This window comes from Morone saxatilis, unplaced genomic scaffold, assembly GCF_004916995.1.
Source record: "Morone saxatilis isolate NCDOM2014 unplaced genomic scaffold, NCSU_SB_2.0 Contig16, whole genome shotgun sequence".
Taxonomy (NCBI): domain Eukaryota; kingdom Metazoa; phylum Chordata; class Actinopteri; family Moronidae; genus Morone; species Morone saxatilis.
The window spans coordinates 12277817-12296250 of record NW_023339718.1 but is presented as its reverse complement, the minus strand read 5'-3'; the positions used below and the strand labels follow the sequence as shown (position 1 = coordinate 12296250).

The 18434-nt window shown below is 41.3% G+C and overlaps 1 protein-coding gene across 2 annotated transcripts; it reads right to left on the bottom strand.

Moving 5' to 3' along the window:
• Nucleotides 1-5226: 5226 nt before the first annotated feature.
• ercc6l2 (excision repair cross-complementation group 6-like 2) lies at nucleotides 5227-17767 on the bottom strand. 2 transcript variants are annotated; one of them, XM_035658946.1, is made up of 21 exons: nucleotides 17490-17767; nucleotides 16708-17123; nucleotides 16494-16610; nucleotides 16153-16346; nucleotides 15898-15991; nucleotides 15695-15762; nucleotides 15352-15559; nucleotides 15039-15179; nucleotides 14697-14813; nucleotides 14452-14571; nucleotides 14297-14368; nucleotides 13415-13560; nucleotides 13138-13233; nucleotides 12827-12926; nucleotides 12507-12659; nucleotides 12092-12181; nucleotides 11946-12011; nucleotides 9356-10439; nucleotides 9108-9262; nucleotides 8048-8205; nucleotides 5227-6810 (listed from the first exon to the last, which is right to left on the bottom strand). In XM_035658946.1, exons 1-21 carry the CDS (start codon nucleotides 17515-17517, stop codon nucleotides 5565-5567), a joined length of 4869 nt encoding a protein of 1622 aa, XP_035514839.1. In that variant the 5' UTR covers nucleotides 17518-17767; the 3' UTR covers nucleotides 5227-5564. The 2 variants fall into 2 exon arrangements, with proteins under 2 accessions (XP_035514839.1, XP_035514840.1); XM_035658947.1 differs by lacking the exon at nucleotides 11946-12011 and having other exon boundaries at nucleotides 5228-6810.
• Nucleotides 17768-18434: the final 667 nt, after the last annotated feature.

Below are 18434 nucleotides of genomic sequence, written 5' to 3'. Positions count from 1 at the left end.
CTCTCTCTCTCTCTCACACACATTATTTAAACTAATGAAGGGTCAGGTTATTTCCACATGATGATCTAGGCCTGTAACTTAGCAAAATCAGTCTCTGCATGTTGGTGAGTGAAGAAACTAAATGATCAATATGTTGTTACCAATTACATCACACTAAACATAGTTACTAGTTACTCTCAGGAGAATACTACTGCATATCGTTTCCAAGTAATTAAAGTTTCTTAAAAGAAGAAAATCTATATACAAAATTCAAAATTAAGCCACAAGCCACCAAAAATCTCTTTTAATTAAATTTACAGTTTAATTCAATGTAATGACACTACTCTCCACCAGTGGGAATTTCCAAAAGGTGTGTTATCTGTAATACTTCTATAGTTGCACCTCCTTTCAAGCCGCAGTCTAAGCAGTGTGTATGTCACTTACAGCTGAAATCAAAAGTTGTTTTCCGTGGTTGCTCAACAGCAGGGACTTTCCTCACCTGAGGTGATCTGCAATCCAGTGCACACATTTATGACACCTTTTAATTTACCAGTTTTAAAGCCTCTCTAACATCAAATGAGGTTCTCAATATTACTACTGTCATAATAGTCGATTATAGGTAGCCAAGATAGTTCTCTTCTATTACAGAGCATCAATGTGGGAGAGCTTCTCTCCTGCACTCACAGAATAATGGTTTTACCATCAGCCGGATCATATTTTAGCACAAATATTAAGTCAAACTGGCTTCAACATGTCTAACGCCTCTAGCAGATGAGAGATTCATTAAGAAAGGGGTCAAAGGAAAGCCATCGTTTTCATTTCAATGGGTTGACCATGGCTTATTATGTGGGTGGTCAGGACTGCGAACACAGTCTCTGCATGCAGCTTGTGTGTGTGTGTTTGTGTGTGTGTGTGTGTGTGTGTTTGAGCAAGGGTAAGAAAAGGAGAGAGGTGCTGCCTTTGAGGATGCTCCCTGTGTGACTCCTCTCTCCTCCCTGGACGCTGCTTGCTTGTTGTTTCAGTAAACAGAAGGGTCCAGAGATGATCCAAGACAAGCACACAGTGACCGCAGCCCACCCAGGAGCCAAGGTCAGGACCACTAACCTTCAGACACATACACGCATACGCATAATTTTCCAGGCTGACCCGGGAGTTTTAGTTTCAGACTGGAACTCAATCGCCTCATTGCTTCAGAAGTCCAATCTAACGTGATAATTGTTGAATCAAGTTAGCCATTTCCCCCCCAACACTGGATAATGCTGAACCCTCAGTAAAAATATTTGAGTGAATTATTGGAAAGATATAAAACCCCGATAGCCAATTACATACGCTGTGCATTTTTGACTCCATATTTCCCTCAGTGGCTTTCTCTCTGAATGTTTTCCATCTCCTGAATGTGCTGTGCTTGTCAGTACGACACACCAGTATAAATATTAGAATATTTATACTAGTTGAAATATTTCTGTGACATAATTACCACCTTGTCTCTCAAACTTTGTTGCTGGGCACAGGGAGATCCATTCTCACAGAGGAGTTTTAGGGGCAATTATTTCTCACAGGAGTAATAATACCTACCACTTCTCTCCTATTCAGGCTGGAGGTCTTTGAAACTCAAGAAGATAATTCCAACCCTTCATCTTCTCCAAAGGAGCAGGCTGTCAGGGACGGGCTGCGCTGTCAGCGAGGGAAAGCAAACAAGACAAAGGAACAGAGGCAGAGAGGGCAAAAGAATGGTAGGTGGGGAAGAAAAAGGATAAACAAGGAAGAGTTTCAGAGAGAGGGATGGATCGAAAAAGGGAAAAGAAAAGGCCGGTGACTTCTCTGACGGGTCCAGTGCTCACATATGGCTAGGCTTTGCTTGTGTAGCCTCACTTCAAGGCGAAGGGCCCTGCAAACATAAACAGTAGAAAGGCTGCAGCTGGAGCAGGGAGGCAGCCGCTTGCTTACCGAGACCTCTCTACACTAAACAATGGATCAAGTGACGCACAGGCCTTTGGCAGTGCAACAGAGACCCAGGCAGCTCAGAAAAGCCTTTCTTCCGTACGTTTATATCTCTGCTCTCTCAATATTTACCCCATGGGAAAACACACAATTTTCCATTCCTTTTGCTCTGAAAGGAGCGAAAGAGTAGACCTCCCTCCATCCCAACTTCAAGACAGGACAGGGTCAAGGAGGACAAGTGTCTTTTTGTACAATGTTTGATGTAAGACGCTCCATTTTCAACAACTATGCAACTCTGTCTAGAATTCCATCACTTACACACTCCGACAGCTATGTACAGGTGTTGGGAATGAATAGATTTAAGCTTAGCCTTTCCTTCGCCGCTATTCATTGATTTTCCAGCCGTGTTGAAGAGAAGCAAACAAAATGAGGATTAGCCTCTCGTACTGTGTGCGTTACTGCATCAGAAACGTAGTTTGCACGAGTGTGTGTGCGTGTGTGCATCTGTGTTATATCTCTTTTATGATGGGGCACAATGGGGAACGGAAGGGCCCAGGAGCCAGTGAATTAACCAAAATTACAGCTAACAGTTGCCCGGGTAACTGGATAGGAATGAGGGGCAAATGGTGTGTAATTTCCTAATGAAGGGGGGGGAGTGAGGGTTGGTGGGGGTGTTCTTTTTCACATTTAGAGACCTCCTCGGCATGTTACCGTAACAACAGGAGGACTCTGTACCCCCCTAATTTAGTAGCTTGCTTGCTGAGTCACCTAAACGTTTTTTTATAGGCCTTAGATACAAACTGTTTATCCTGTTCCCTCATAAACGGCTATGATGGTCAGTTAAATACACGTTGGATGGATACATTATTACAGTTGCCCTGAGGAGAATTAAACATTAATGATATATGTTTCTTCAGACTTAAAGGCCCTGAAAACTAATTTTCGCAATCGGCTTCTTACTATCAGTGATGGGATCCAACATGAGCACAGTTTTATGCCTAAATTAAAACAGCTTTGGCAATTTCACATGAGAGATTTATTTATTTGTGCCTCTTCTCACTGGTTTGAAGTGGGTGGTGCTCGGTTAGAAAGGTGATGTCACATACATCTGTGCACCAATGACACTTGCCAGGTTGTTTGATTACTGTTGATCAAATAAAATAAAAAAACAATAAAATAAAAAACATAATAAAAATAAAACCACACCCACACAGTCCTGATGAAGCAGATTAGCCAAAGTTCTGAGTGTTAAACTGTCGCAGTGAAACTTAAGTTAAATTGTCCTCTGTGATGTGACTGAGTTAAGGGATAGGGAATATGTACACACTGCACAGGGTACAGTTACAAGAGAGATTTAAATCAAATCCTTCAGATAAGATGTTCCTTTGCTGATCCTCCATATGGGAAATTCAAATTGGCACAGCAGCACAGGGGAATGTAGTAAGAATAAAGAAAATAGAATAAAATATATACACTATATACAGTGAAATGTTACCTAAAGATGTTTTTTGTATATAGAAATGACTTTAGATTTCAATCCAAAGTCCCTAGTGCTTTATTTCTTTATGTGTTTGTACAAGAGCTAGTTCTTAATCAGCGACAGTTTGCAGACCTTCATAACACATTGCAGAGTGAATGTATGGAAACCTGAGCCTGAGATGACTGGACACCCAGGTCAGCATGGGTCAACACTCATTCACAGCTTTTTACTAATCAAATGAAACTAGGTGTCACAGTCTGACTTCTGCAAATAAACCTACATGGCCCAGGCCATCCCTCTGCCGCTCTGACTGACTGCCTAGTTTATAACATACTCACAGACACCCTGGTTATAGTGGCAGGAAACATAAACAGACTTCTCACCCTGCCCTTGACACAAAGAGACAAGACGCTAATAGGATAAGTGTAAAAACTCTTTTGTGGTATTTCTTGTGACTCCCTCTAGGTATGGGGAATTGCATATGCCGTGGCATGCAATAAAATAAAATACAATCATGAGACTGACTTGAGACATTGTCACATATCACTCATGGTGGTTGTGCGTCTCACTCCAGATCCTTGGCAGAATCCTGCAATTAGCAATAAGGATAAGAGAGCTTTGTTTGCCACTGAGCCATGTTAGCTGGCATCCATTAGCCTCCATCCACTGCTAAGCCTCTCCGCTATCTCCCTCGAACCGGACTATGACTACAAAAAGACAGATAGGGATCTGCAAATCTCCGCCATGGGTGACACAGAAACAGAAAAGCAGAGATGGAAAGGTTCGGGTGTTGAGATAAGAGAAAGGGCTTTTTTATTCTCTTCTGTGATTTGAACAGGTGTGACGGATGTGTGGCCTATGTGTGTGTGCGAGATAGTCGTGATCTACCACCCAGAAGGTCTACATGCACACACACATACTATTTACCAAGCTGCATGTTCTGTTGAGGCACGTAGTCCTTTCCCTTGTTTATTGATAGCTATCAGCACTTTCTCATTTCTGCTCAACCAAACACAACACTTACACAGAGCACTCTTTGGGGTTCAGTGCAACAGCTGAAAGAGGTCAGGCACAGCTGTGAGGTTCAGCACATGCACGCGCACTCCTGCACATACGCGCACTCCTGCACATACGCACACAGTAAGGTTTTACTTTGTTTTCATATTATTGATAAGCAATGAGTTTGATATGTCAGTAACTTTTTTTTGCTTTTGTGAAGTGGTGCAAATAATTCACCATAACAGAGTTTAAAATGCACTTTAACCAGGAGTGTGAAAGGGAGGGTGGATGGTTGGGTGTTAAAACTACTCCCTGGTCCCTCCTCCCCCCAGGTCCAGCTCCAAGTCTTAAACTGCTTATTGTTATTTCACTAATAGCGCAGCGGCTTCCACTCTGAGGGGCGTTTCAGATTACCGTGCAGAACAGTGTGTTGGGAAACCACCTCATGGGGAGTGGGACGCAGTGAGGTGTTCAGAGTGACGGAGTGAGATGCAGTGAGGTGTTTTACAGGGTTTTGAGTGATATCCCTGCATGGCCACCAACAGCCCCCGGGTGACAGTCGTGGTATCCGATAACAATAATGGCTAATGCCTACGGGGTTTGGTTTTCTCTGTCATCCACTTAACATCATATCAGGTGCAGCAACAGTTTGAGCAGTGGCATTGATTAACTGATAATGGAAATACTTGTTAGTTGCAGTCCTATATTACATATTTACTGTGATTTTTGTTGTTGTTTGACTCAATTTCTTCACTGTTTTCTACATGAGTAAATTCCTCTGTGATGAGATGACTACTCCTTTAGGGGTTGTATGTCTTAGGTAAAAAGTTTAGAAATAAAGAAAGAACCCGGGCAAAAATGTTCATAAAATATACACAGGTTTAAATTCCAGAGTGATTAACACCCTGTTTATTCAAATAAAAGCCAGCATTGTGCTACTATCCCACAAATAAATGAACACTGAACATTTTCAGATAATCAGAGCATATAAAAAGACATTTTAAAAAAGGTACCAATGATATGACATTTTAAAATAAAATTAAAATCGGAGGCAGAAAAGCCCACTTTAAATATCTACTCAGTTGTTTTTTTAAGTCTTCTTTAGAACTGCAGAAGTTAAAAAGTGTAAATTAACTTTGAACACTATCTCATTGTCTCTCTTGTATTATTTCTTCCACAGGAACTTCTCATTAGTCTTCCAGAGACTCTTGCTCTCCTCTTCTCCAGACCGACTTCGAGCTACAAAATTAGTGTTGATGCAAACCCTCTGCACTTCTGCCGGGTCTGTTAGCCTGTTGATACTCTCCTCATTACCCTCATTCAGGATGTCCCAGAAGTCTTTGCGACTGCCCTTTGATGCCGCTGGGTGAGTAGTTTTTGTGTTTGACTTTGCAGCGTCTATGAGGTTTGTTGAAGCAGAATCAGTGTTGAGAGTGATTCTGGATGGAGAGTGTGTGGCGAGACATGTACTTACTGACACAGAGGAGAGTGCAGGGGGTGTTTTTGGGGTGTCCCTCTGTTGCGCGCCTCTGCGTTTGGGTTTTAACAAATCGTCAAGGATTGAGGTGTCTCCTATCAGATCTGTGAGGAAGGAATGGGGACTGGAGGTAGATGTGGCCTGCTCAGGAGGAGAAGGGGTCTGAGGGTTTTCTCTCTGGCCTTGAAAGGTTTCCCTGGTCCTGGGAGGCAATTTTTGCTCTCGCTCCATTCCCTGTGCTGTGGGTTTGGGAAACGTGGTGGACCTGCCATGGCTGAGGTCCGGAGAAGAAGGGGTATCTCTGTCTGTGCGGTTCAGGAAAGCAGCAGCCTCCCCGGACCCCAGACCACTGCTGCTGGCCTGATCCAAGCCAAGACCACCACCATCTCTGAAGGCTCCAGGACTCGAAACACTACCCCTCTTTGTCCTCTTATGTCTTCTGGCACCGCAGACCGTCTGCTCTTGCTCCTCTGACTCAAGGCTTGGGACATCACTTAAAGGCTCTAGAACATTCTTTTGTGAGATCTTTTTCTTTTTCTGGGGTTCTCTAACATCATTTTGTGGGTTTCCAGGCTTTTTCTGTGGTGCACAAACATTGTTTTGTGGGGTTTCAGGCTTAGCTTTGGGTTCAGGATTCTTCTGATTGTATTTAGGCTTTTTCTTGGCTGTTGGAACATCCTTTTGTGGGGTTCTGGTATCTGCGTGAGATTTTGTGGCAGCTGTTTTGGTGGATGTTGTAGAGGAGGATGTCTGTGTTGAATCAGGCTGTGGGAAGTTGTTTGTGACTGTATTAGCCAGGTCAGGGTGGTTCAATGAAGTGTAATACTGTCGTAGCCAGGCCAGTCTCTGGGTTGAGTTTCTTCTAAGAATCTCCTCTGCAAAGTGATGGACGGAAGGAAATTTTAGTTTTTCTGCCATTTCCTCCAGCTGCTGCCTACACATAAGCACAGAGACACAAAGACAGAGATTAATTGTGAAAAAACAGAGTTATAAAACCCAATTTTTATAACTAATAGCACCTGCTAATATCCTGTCAATTAACACACTGTCAGTACGAGGCCAGAATTGTCAGCATACTGTATGTTAGTTTAAATCACATGTAAAATGTCTTTAAAAAGCCACAAGGCCTATACTATTAATCAGATATTCTGTGGGTCTGTCAGGCCTAGCCTAAAATGAATAGTTGTCCACATATTCAGGCTCATATCCAGACAGCCACACAGTATGAGGTGTTTTTCCTGAGCTTCTAGGCAGTCATTAAAACTTTGGTCTAACCAGACTCTGGGACAAAAATACTTCAAAGTCACTGGTGGTACAGCTGCATTATGGTGGTGTTATTACCATTTGTGGCTTTCACTGGAAAAACAATAAATAAAAGTAACGGCAGTAAAACATGACGTGCATGTGGATTTAAATCATTAAAACAGCAAGGTTAATGGAGGGGATATCAATATAACTAGTGTGTATTTTCACTCCCTGGTGAGCCTCTGGGCAGAGATACAGTCTTCCCCTTGGGGAGCGAGATTAGAGCCACAAAGGTGTCTGTGTGTCTGTATACGAGTTTGGGAAGGTAAGGGGCGGAGTTGATGCAGCAGGACAGAGGTGTGTATTTGAGTACTGTGTGTCTGTGCGTATGTGTGAATGCTTGTTAGGACGTGTGTGATCAGTGTGGGTTTGGAAGTCCTCGGGCGATCATTTTTGGTTAGTCTCAGGAGGGCTGTGGTTGTGGAGGGGGAAAACTCCTGCACTGTTGGGCCTGAACATAACTGGGTAATCTTTGGCATGATGCTGGGAAATAGGTGGAAGGGAAAGCTCAGAGGTGGTCTCTTGCTAAACACACACACAATTCCTGAGGCCCAGGTAGGGGCGCTCAACACCATATCTGTGGTGAATTTTGGCCTACTTCCCTACACTTCCAGGAATTACTCTCTTCCGACTACACTCTTTACACCCCCTTTCCTCCTTTTATCCACTGGCCTACTTTATTCCCATTCAAACCTTCTTCTCTACGTCTACCCATGACTATCCCGCCCTCATTTACCCTTCTGGTAAATTAATTATATCCTACAATATGCTCTTTTTCTTTAACTCCTCTCTCTCTAACTTCCTCTCACATTTTCGCATCTGTTTTTTTCTCTTCACCTAACCTCCTTTGACACCCCTATCAGTACCTGCATATGGCCTGGGGAGTCTCTCCAATGATGAAGGTGGTGTGTCTGGTTTGGTGCACACTCTTGCCGGCGAAGGTGACTGGATAGTCCACACTGGGCTTCTCCGGTCCGACAGCAGAAGGGCAAGGCTGACCGTCTTTTGGGCTTGCTGACAGGCTCTGGTACAATCAACAACAGGAGTGAAGTTTTATAGAAGCAGTGACCAGCTCAAGGCTGGGCTAGTTATTTTGTCTCAGACTCAATCTATTTGTTTTTAGAAATTAAGGATTAAGACAAATAGAAAAAATCACCCCAAAATATACATGTTTCCCTTATTAGGTGGCATCTATTTGATAATAAAATTTTTATTTTGTTCAGATTTTGACATGTCTTTTGTGGAGATGTCAGCTATTAACCCAATACAACCCAACCCAAAGTGGTCTGCAAATCTCTTTATGAACCATTTGTTTGAAGATATTTTACCCAGTTTGCTCACCAACTGTCTCTCTTCACTAGTCAGTACCTTTAGCTAAGATGTGCAGACTTATGTAGACATGATAGTTGATGTGAACATTTTGGACCACATATTTGAATATAGGTAACCTACACTGCTGCTACTAGCACCAAAAACTATAGGTAATCTACAAAGATCAGTATGTGTTTACATCCACTCTCATGTCGTAGTGAGCATGTGTGTCTGATACAGTACTGGCAAGCCTTATTCTACACATGCAAGTTCCACTTTTGGTAGAAAACAGGTCTAAATGACACTGTTTATGGCGAGGTCTGTGGATTATTGTAACTGGAAAAATATATTCCTGTTAAGTTTTATATGTAATGTAATTTGATTTATCTAATCTAATTTGGGATGGCAAGAAGTAATCCCAATTCATCTCCACACTTTGACAAATCAGCAACTATCTAGAATGTTCTAAGTGACAGGAAAAAAAATATTACATTTTCAACTCATCTGTAAACTAGCCATCGTGGCTATGATGCTGGATTGGGGCTATGGCTGATACGAGCACAATTATATGTTTGAAAAATGACTTAACCAGACCAGTGTCAACACACTATGTACCTCCTGGGTGCCTAGAAGGTGATTGGCTGGGAGCTGAGAGTACATCTTGCGTTCGAACACATCTCGTACAGCAGCTCTGCTGATCACCTCCTCTGCTTTGCTCCCGCCCACCACACGCTGGTTAGAGTGGGTGTACATCACCTCCTGAACGCCCCCTTTAAGCAAAAAATATATATAATTAACATCAAGTTAAGTCAAAATGATTATTATATATATATAAAAAAAAAAAAAAAGGTTTTGAATCTGACCTAGCACACTGTCAATAGATCCACCCTTTCCTTTGGATGCCGGGGATGTCGGATTTTTCAGACTTGTAAATGAGACAGCTTTGGGCACCCCTGCTTGTCTCTCGGTCCTGTGGGTTGTTGTTGCTCTTTGCCCACTTTTTGGCAACTCAACCCTGGATCTCTCTGTCTGTGGAGATGAGAAGTTGCATCCTGTAGATCTTCCTTTCTTAACAGGAGTGTGCTCATCTTCTGAAGATGTGAATGTCTCTATGTCTTCTGAGTATTTGGATCTGGCCTTGTCCCTGACGCTAGCACTTTGCCTCTTTCTGTTGTGGTCTAGCCTTCCTCCCCCTCTGTCTCGTCCTCTATTGTGTGAATTTAAAGCATCCCTCTTGGGCCCCGCCATTGCCTCTATGTCCAAATCCTCAGATTCATCTGAGTAGTCCTCAAAGCGACGCACTTTTGCAACTGTAGTTTTGAGCTTGTTAAGTTTCTTTGTGTCTGGTGAGGAATTTTCATCACTCTCCTCATCCACTGTAATTTTGTTATTTGTCCCCCCTTTCAGGTCCTGTCTCTTTCTTGCGGCATCATCACGCTGTTTCATCAGAGAAACCCTCTCTTGTCTCTCCCCAACTCCATTCTCCCTCTCGTCTCTGTCTGAACTGCTAGAGATGCCACGAGTTTTTGTTCCTAATTTAGGTAGACAGACGGCACCATTTTCTGTATTTGAGCTCTTGCAGATGGCAGAGCAGGTACCCTCCCTCTTTTGATCCTCAACATCTTCCTCAGAGAGGATTTCTTCAACACCAGGACTACTGTCCTCTTCTCCTAACTCTGTTTTTTCTTTGAACCTTTCAAGGAGTCTGGAGAAACCATGCTGGAGGAGACTCATTCGACTAGGACCAGTGGCAGCATTCCCACCCCTGTTGCCATCCACTGCACTGGGATTTGACACCTTCCTCTTAAACCCCTGCTCCTCCTCATCCTCTTCACTCGCACTGCTGAAGTCCAGCACCCCTCTGGGGACCTTTGATGCATCTCTGTTCTGCTTGGCTGGTTCATCATTCATTACATGGCCATCTGTAGTCCGAGAAACTCCTGGTTCCTTAGATATAACAGTAGAAACAAACAACTAAATTAAAGAAGGGACAGACTGGCATAGAACGTGGTACAAGGTAGGCAGTATAAGAACAATAAATTGATGTGATAAATATAAATAAACTGTATATACACTGTGTGAGAAAGATTTAGCTACAAAATTGCAGCAAAAGGCTACAAATTCTTCACTTCCCTCATCTATGCCATCTTTCAGTGGACCAGCCCTTTTCAGAATTCAATGTGTAATACAAAACAGATGTCTGTAACAATAAATCATAATAAACATCCGCACGACATATGCCCTCCATCGTGATGTAATATGAAGAAAACAAAAGGGGTCATAGCATTCCATGGAGTTATATGAATGGGCCTTTATTAGAGCGACCACCAACAGTGATTCTAATTTCACATAATCTGCCAACTAGATGACTCTTCCCCAGTTCTGCTAAACTTGTGTGCATGTTGGAGCTTACACGCTCCGAGCCTCTTTCTGTGCGTGTTAAGGCCCCCCTAGTGTATTCTGTATTTCTGAGAAGAATCTGAAAGGCCTCAGTGGAGCAACAGTCCTGTAAAAAGGACCTGGCTGGGAACAGGATGATAAGGGGTATCACTGTGTAAATAAATAGCTGATAGACTTCAGTGTGGTCTGCTGTTTCCATTAGGACAAGCAAGTAATTACATCCAGCTGTTTCACACAGCATCAGAGACAAAGTGAGAGGCAGACAAAGAGAATTTCATCCTTCAGTTTTGCTAAAATAAAAAAGAATTAAGGATATAAATGCTTTCTCTTAGTGATACATCGCTCAAGATCTACTGCATTGTGGTTTTTTTAAAGAGCATTAAATACTTATTCCCCATGTCTGAATTAAAGCTGACCACAGCTCCTGTTTACTGTCAGTGTGAAAACTCCAGTTTGTTACAATGGATTCCAATTATGACCCCAACTTCTGAAAAATGCTAAGCTAATGCTCAGTATGCTGCAAACACTCATACTTTAGGCAAATACACTGGTTCAAGGGGGCTTCAGTTTGAGAATGATGATAGTGTGACATGAAAGCAGTGTAATTAGCCATATTTTGCTGAAAATATAACTTCTGAAACTGGAGTGGTATTAATGGTGATATTTTTGTTACTTTCTTTCCACTGTAAAACAAAATTCACCATATGAATCTATTGTAACTGCCTGAACTCAAGCTAACCACAGCTGCTGTGAGGAAACTACAAACTTTTTACAACCGCTGTTAAAGCCTACAGCAGGGTGAGTATGTGATACTGACTGACTGAACACTATCACTTTCTTCATGTTCTTCATTTAAAAGTACCATCATTTATCTCAATTTGACAATTTTGAGAAGCTGTTGTTATCATAAATGTGACATATCTCAAAAAGCCCCTTAGAGAGAATAGGGAGAGTATTAAAACAAAGAAGAACTGATGAAGCAATAAAGAAAAGAAACTGGAGCTCAGACAGAAAAAGTGAAATGAGATTGTGTGGGTTGGTTGGTTGACTGACAGACAGGAAGGTCCCTGTTTGAGGTATTCCCTCTTTCACGTGGGAATGGGAGGATGAGTGGGCCGCCTGGGAAAGAAGACAGAGTGAGGGATGGGAAAGATGAGTGCCCTATGTTCTGGGTCTCTGAGAACGGCAGAGCTACTCACGCTAACTCCCTTCGTCTCCTCCTCCTCCTCCTTCTCTTCGCCTGTGTGTGTGCTGGTTGTCATTACACCGGACTCCACTTGCCCTTCTCGCTGAGAGGAAGAGCAAAAGTGAGACACGCAATCATAAAGAAAAGATAAACATTTCATTGTATAGCATCAACTCAATGACGATGTAATTATCAACAAAGGACTGATGTTCTGATATTGACAGGAAGCTTAAAGCTAAGGGCTTACTTACTTGTCCATATGACAAAATAAGAGTAAATTCAAAAGAATAGAAATAAATTTAAAGTTTTGTTATCCGTTTTGTGAGACCTTGTGTTGTGGCTGAGTTATTGGGACAAGGTGGGTGGAGGCAGTAGAACCGTAGAACACATCATTACTCAAACAGTAAAAGGCACGATGGCAATCTAACCTCTAATATTGTGCGGGTGAGGCATGTCCCTTGGGTCTGCAGCCTGAAGAGGTTTTTGAGCCCGAACAGCTCCCCCTTATGGACACCATGCCCCTGCACTGCCTCGAAGTACCGCCGGGCACTCTCCTTGCCCACAACTGAGTACTGCAATTGCTGGTCGATGGGAAAGAAGATAGAAGAGAGAAGAAGAAAATGACTCACATTTTGAAGCACTGTCAAATAAAATGACTATGTGTCCCACAGGTAGTAAAGCAGATAGCCACAGTATAACAACATGTGAATCATTTGTGCGTTATGATTACGTGGTTAATATCTGGTACCTGTTTGTAAACTTGTCTGAGGTAGATAACCTCCTCTACAGTCCCCAGTGAGATCAGCCTAAGAACAGTCACATCCCTGCACTGGCCAATACGATACGCCCTGAAGAGAGACACAAACATATCAACACAAGAGAATCATGCATATAAACCACCAGTCAGCACTGAATATGACTAGGTACGCTATACTGGCAGATTCAGTCAGTCCACTCAGAGAAGCAACAGCAAGAATATTTATTAAATTCAACTTCTAAAGCTTTTAAAGCACATTAGAATACTGTGTAAACTCTGCCAAGATATGGCCCACAACCTACCTGTCAATAGCTTGGAGGTCATTGGATGGGTTCCATGTGGGGTCAAAAAGCACTACCACATTGGCCCCTACAAAGTTAAGACCAAGACCACCTGCCCTGTTAAATAAAGAGTCAGTTATTGGCAGAATCAAGGTTATAAATATGTTTAAATTAAGCACTTATTGAAAACAGAAATAACTGTAGCAGACACCATATTAAATATAGCATACTGGCATTGCTTAAAGATCAAATTTTAGGCCCAAAAGGTTCTCTATCTGATTTATATTATTTAACTAACATGGTGGAAACCAGGCAGAGGTTGGTGTGGCAGGAGCTGTTGAACTCTTTGACAATCTGGACTCTCTCTCTGGCTTTGGTGGTTCCGTCCAACCTGCTGTAGTCCAGCCCCTCTGCCATGCAGTAGCTCTCCAGCACATCTAACAGCTGACAGGTTCAGAACACACAGCAAACACTGAATCAACTGCATAAAAACTGAACATCTCTACATCTACTATGAGAATTCACTTATTTTAAATGTTGAAAAGTTTGTATGAGAGATCAAAAATGTTATTGCTAGACGAACAGATTTCATAAAAAAAATAAACTGAATATCCCCAGGCTTGTACATTTATAGATATACTATAGGGGTAATACTGAGTGCAATAAAAACTGGACTCTATGATTCCCAAAAAAGCATAACACAGGCCATAAAAATATGACCTCATAGCAGCCAGAAATGTTATCATACTGTCTCAGGTGACAGCAGCCATTAGACTCTGCAGAGTCTAATTATCTTTAAAACTCTAATCGCCATCACTTATAAAACCCTGAGGCTTACCTATAAATCTATGTCATGAGAAAACCATGTCTCCTGCTACTATTTTCTCTATAAACAAGTCATAACAGCAGTGGCAATTAAGAGTGTTCAAGCCTGTTGTTTTGTTGAAAAGCTGAATTGATGGGTTTGGGCGTAAAGCTTTAAAACCTACGAGCGTACTCCAACTCTGACAGAATCTAAAATCCTATTTAGATTACATCACTGTGAGCATCTAGTTGTTTTCCTACGGGGAAACATCTTGCCCTGCTCTCACACAATATACAGTACATCTCTGTAATCACAAGCATAAACTCACTGACACACAAAAAGACAGATTTAAATACGCACAAATACAGCTCTTACCTTGGTTGAGAGAGAGAAAAGAAGTATTTTGTCTCTCTTTTGCAGATAATATTTGAGCAGCGTCTGCAAAACCTGTAAAAACATACAGTTATGTTCACCCACACTGAAACAGTCCATAATAAGCAGATGGCAGAGCCTTTACTCCCAAATTGTACCTTCATCTTTCCACTGTACATCGGGTCCGACAAGGCCTCAAAAGCTTCATCTTTGCATCTCTGCACAAAGTCTGGAAACCTTTGGAATACCTTCGCACAAATGCCACCCACATACTTTTCCTGGAAGAAACAAATGAGTTGTAACACTGACTCAAATCCATCACTAGTTGATGTGGTATGAACTTATTCTTGAAAGCTGCCCAGGAGATAGACCTAATGAGCAAGTATACAAAACCAGTTTTTACCTGTTTCTTGCTGGTGCCTGCAGTGGACTGAAGCAGCGCTACATGGTTGGCAACCTTCCTCAATATGGCCAAGTAACTAAAGTACAGTTTCTTCATTTCCACACCTTCTGAGTTTGTCTGCAATAAAAGAAAGTGATACTATTTGGCTAGATCTTATATTTTTTTAACCATATGAAGGTTTTTCATGAATGTCATTCAAATGCAAAAATGAAGGGTTCCTTCATGTGTTATTAAGGTGATTTTAATTAATTTAGATGTTGCAAGATGTTATAAAAAAATATCTCTAGATTCAATTCAATTACATTTATTACAGTAACCACACAATTGTAAAGGGGATCTAACTTTATAGCAGCAGCCTCTGCGGGTACGTCCACTTTGACAGTCACATTTCTCCGAAGATCTCAGCAGTAACATCACATCTTCGCTGTCCAGCACTGTCTGATACACAGTCTGCTGGAAGTCTGTCAGAGAGCAATACACCACCTAGAAGAAAAACACAACACAGGACTTCTTTGAGGAATGCATTTAGACATCCTAGACCTTCATCTAAATATTATGAAAATGGGATATTGTTGTGTAGATGGTGAATTATGAGTTTCCAGAAAATAGAAAGCAATTAAAATGATAGAATCTGGTTTGACTTAACCAATCTTACCCTGTCATCCTTCTTGGGCAGTTGTTCCTTGATGATAGTTTTAGTTCTTCTAAGGAACCAGTGGGAAATCTTTCTTGCCAAAGCTCTGACAGTCTTCCTCCCTGTAGCCAGAGCACGTTTGGTTGCACTGTGCCTCTGCCCTTGCTCAATCGGATCTGAAAACTTGTTCTTAAAATGTCCTGAGCTGCCAAGACAACCGGGTATGGCCCTAAATAAAAATATATATATATATATTTAGGCAAAAAGTTGCAAATTGCAATCCTTTTTACTACAGGGAAGCAAATGATTGATATGTGCTTGTAAATATGCCAAAGACAAATGTATTAATTCTCTCTTAACTTACCAGTCCATGACACACCACAGCTCCTCAAGGTTATTCTGTAAGATGGTGCCAGTGAGGCCAATTCTGATCTGATGGAAATATAAGCTTGCATTAAAACCATGGTCCAAAAAAGGCTAACCTTATTGTTTTAGTAGCTGCTTATAATGATGGTGGCACAATTAAAATAATAAGTAAATAATAACAGAAAAATAAAGCTCTCTGACCTTACATTTCAGATCCTTCATGGCCTGAGTGATCTGAGAGTTTGGATTTTTTATCTTGTGGGCCTCATCCACAACCACAGCCGACCAGTCTATGCTGCGCGGAGGACAAAAGTATAGTCACAGTGTTAAAGTACCAAAATACAATTACAAAATATACAATTATAAAAAGAATTGTTCACATATTTAAGAAATAAATTAAATGTATGTTTACAAAGCACATATTTGTTGCTTGAGTGTGTGGAACATGGTTATTACTTGTTAAACTGATCCAGACAAAGGCGCAGAGTCTCATAGGTGGTGAGAGCAATCTCAATGCGTCCCTTCTTGATGCGAGCCAGCTCCTCCTCTTTCCTCAGCCCGTGGACCACCACACACTGGAAGTGACCCCACGTATCCAGTTCATCTTTCCAATTATAAAGCACTGACAGTGGGGCCACAATGAGGAACACCTAGACAAGCACCAAAACAGGCTCATGACAAATCAATTTACACTATTGCTGCACTTAACCGAATGCAGCTGGTATTTTATTTATCCTAATACATTGTTTTTTGATTCATAATATTTCTTTATATAAGTAGCATATTTTAATACTCACTTTGTTGGGTTTACTTTGCTTGGAAGTCATCTGACTCTGCAGAAACTGAGGCCTGTTGTTATGGATGTCCTCCCATGTGCCAGTTTTGTGCAACACAGCAGCAAGAAAACCAATGACCTAAGGGAGAGAATGGAAGCACGAGAGACAGCCATGTGAAGCTAAAATGCAGACATTTAAATGATTCTGAAAATAGTTTTGCAGCTGTACTTTGTACCTGTACAGTTTTCCCCAGGCCCATGTCGTCCCCCAGGATACAACCGCTGGAACGCATGTAGTTGTTGTAAATGAACCTGATACCGTCTCTCTGGTAATCCCTCAGGTATCTGTTGATGGTGTAGGGGACTCTGTCTCCATCAACATCACTCAGCTCTAAGGGGACACGCAGACTAGGGTCTGTGACACTGCTGGGAAACACCGGTTTCTCCTGGGTGAAGTGATTCAAGCCTGGTCTCACGAGCTTCGAGACAGGTACAGCTTCCTCCTGTCCTTCATCTTTACTGCTGTTAGTGAATACCACCCACGCCATGGTATCACTATTATGAGAGGTGGTCAGTCTCTGAATGGTGGTTTCTCGCAGGGCGCCATCTCTCGGGTCAGGAGCCAGACAACTGTCACCTACATGCCACGTTGCTGTTGAATAATACAAACATTTCATTAGTTAACTGTGCTTTGCAACACATCTTTAAAATACTACAATTCTTGCAGTGTCCTTATAATAGACAGAAGAAGACAGCAAAATTAAAATAACATCTTTTCATTTCCCTACTATTGTACTATTATTCAGTTCACCCCATCTAATACACAAATACAAATAGCAACGTGAACTTAATCGACAAAACAAGAAGTTATGACAGTATTGTTCCCAGGAAATGAATGTGGCTTATTATTAGCTAGCTTCAGAGGCTTTACGTAGCAATGGGGTTGTGTAAACCAGTGTCCAGTTAAAATACAACATTAGCATTAACATTAGGTCAAAGAAAAACAGGCATTTCAAACCTTTTTTAACTGCAGAAGTTGAAGCCATCAGGATACACTGAGAGTTTCCTCTTCTTGCTGTGGAGGAAAAGTCACTGTGGCATGCTAGCTAGCCTGATTAGCTTAGCTTACATTTACAGCAAAAGAAAAATCGACGACAACTATAAAAACGAACAGCTGAGCTTGTGCAAGCCATATCATCCTGGGAAAGTACTTTTTACTTTAACATCCCTTAAAGTTCATCTATCCGCCGACAGACAGGCACAGGACCAGCTGCAGCTCCACTACAGCTTGCTCAATGTTTATCTGGTTTAACAACGAGTACCGCAGTTTCGACACATTTCACCGATTGGAAATAAAATTCAAAAGTCAGCTGTACAAGTTAGTCACACAGAGTATTTATGAATAAGGGATGTTTTTCATGGTTCAGTCGTTTTTCTTTTACTTAGAAATGTTTTTGTGTTGAAAGTGCTGCGTAGAATCTAAATTACATTTCTATAAAATAAAAATGGATTTAAATGAATTAAAAAATATATGATAAGGAGAAGTCACTGTGAATAATAACAACAATGGTCTCCTCAGTGCTCTTTACAACGAGTATGTAGTACAATAATATATATTTCTGCTGCTACCACACAGTATTTTTAAACTCTTCTGCCATTTAACCTATGTAGGCCTACAACGTACATGTAGATTGTAAAATTATTTAATTAATTAAAATTAATATAATTACACTACTGTAATGTCATGTACAGTTACTGTTTGGAACAATACTGTTACTCAAATATGCATGTTTCTATATATGCTCTTTTATACTTTTTATACATTTAATTATTTCTTGTATTGAAATGTTTTTATTTGATTTATATGGTCTTTTTTATCTTACTCTTGTGTTTATTGCTTGATAACCTAGCTACAGTGGACCTTTTGAACTTTGAGTGTATAACCTAAAATTGGGGAATATGT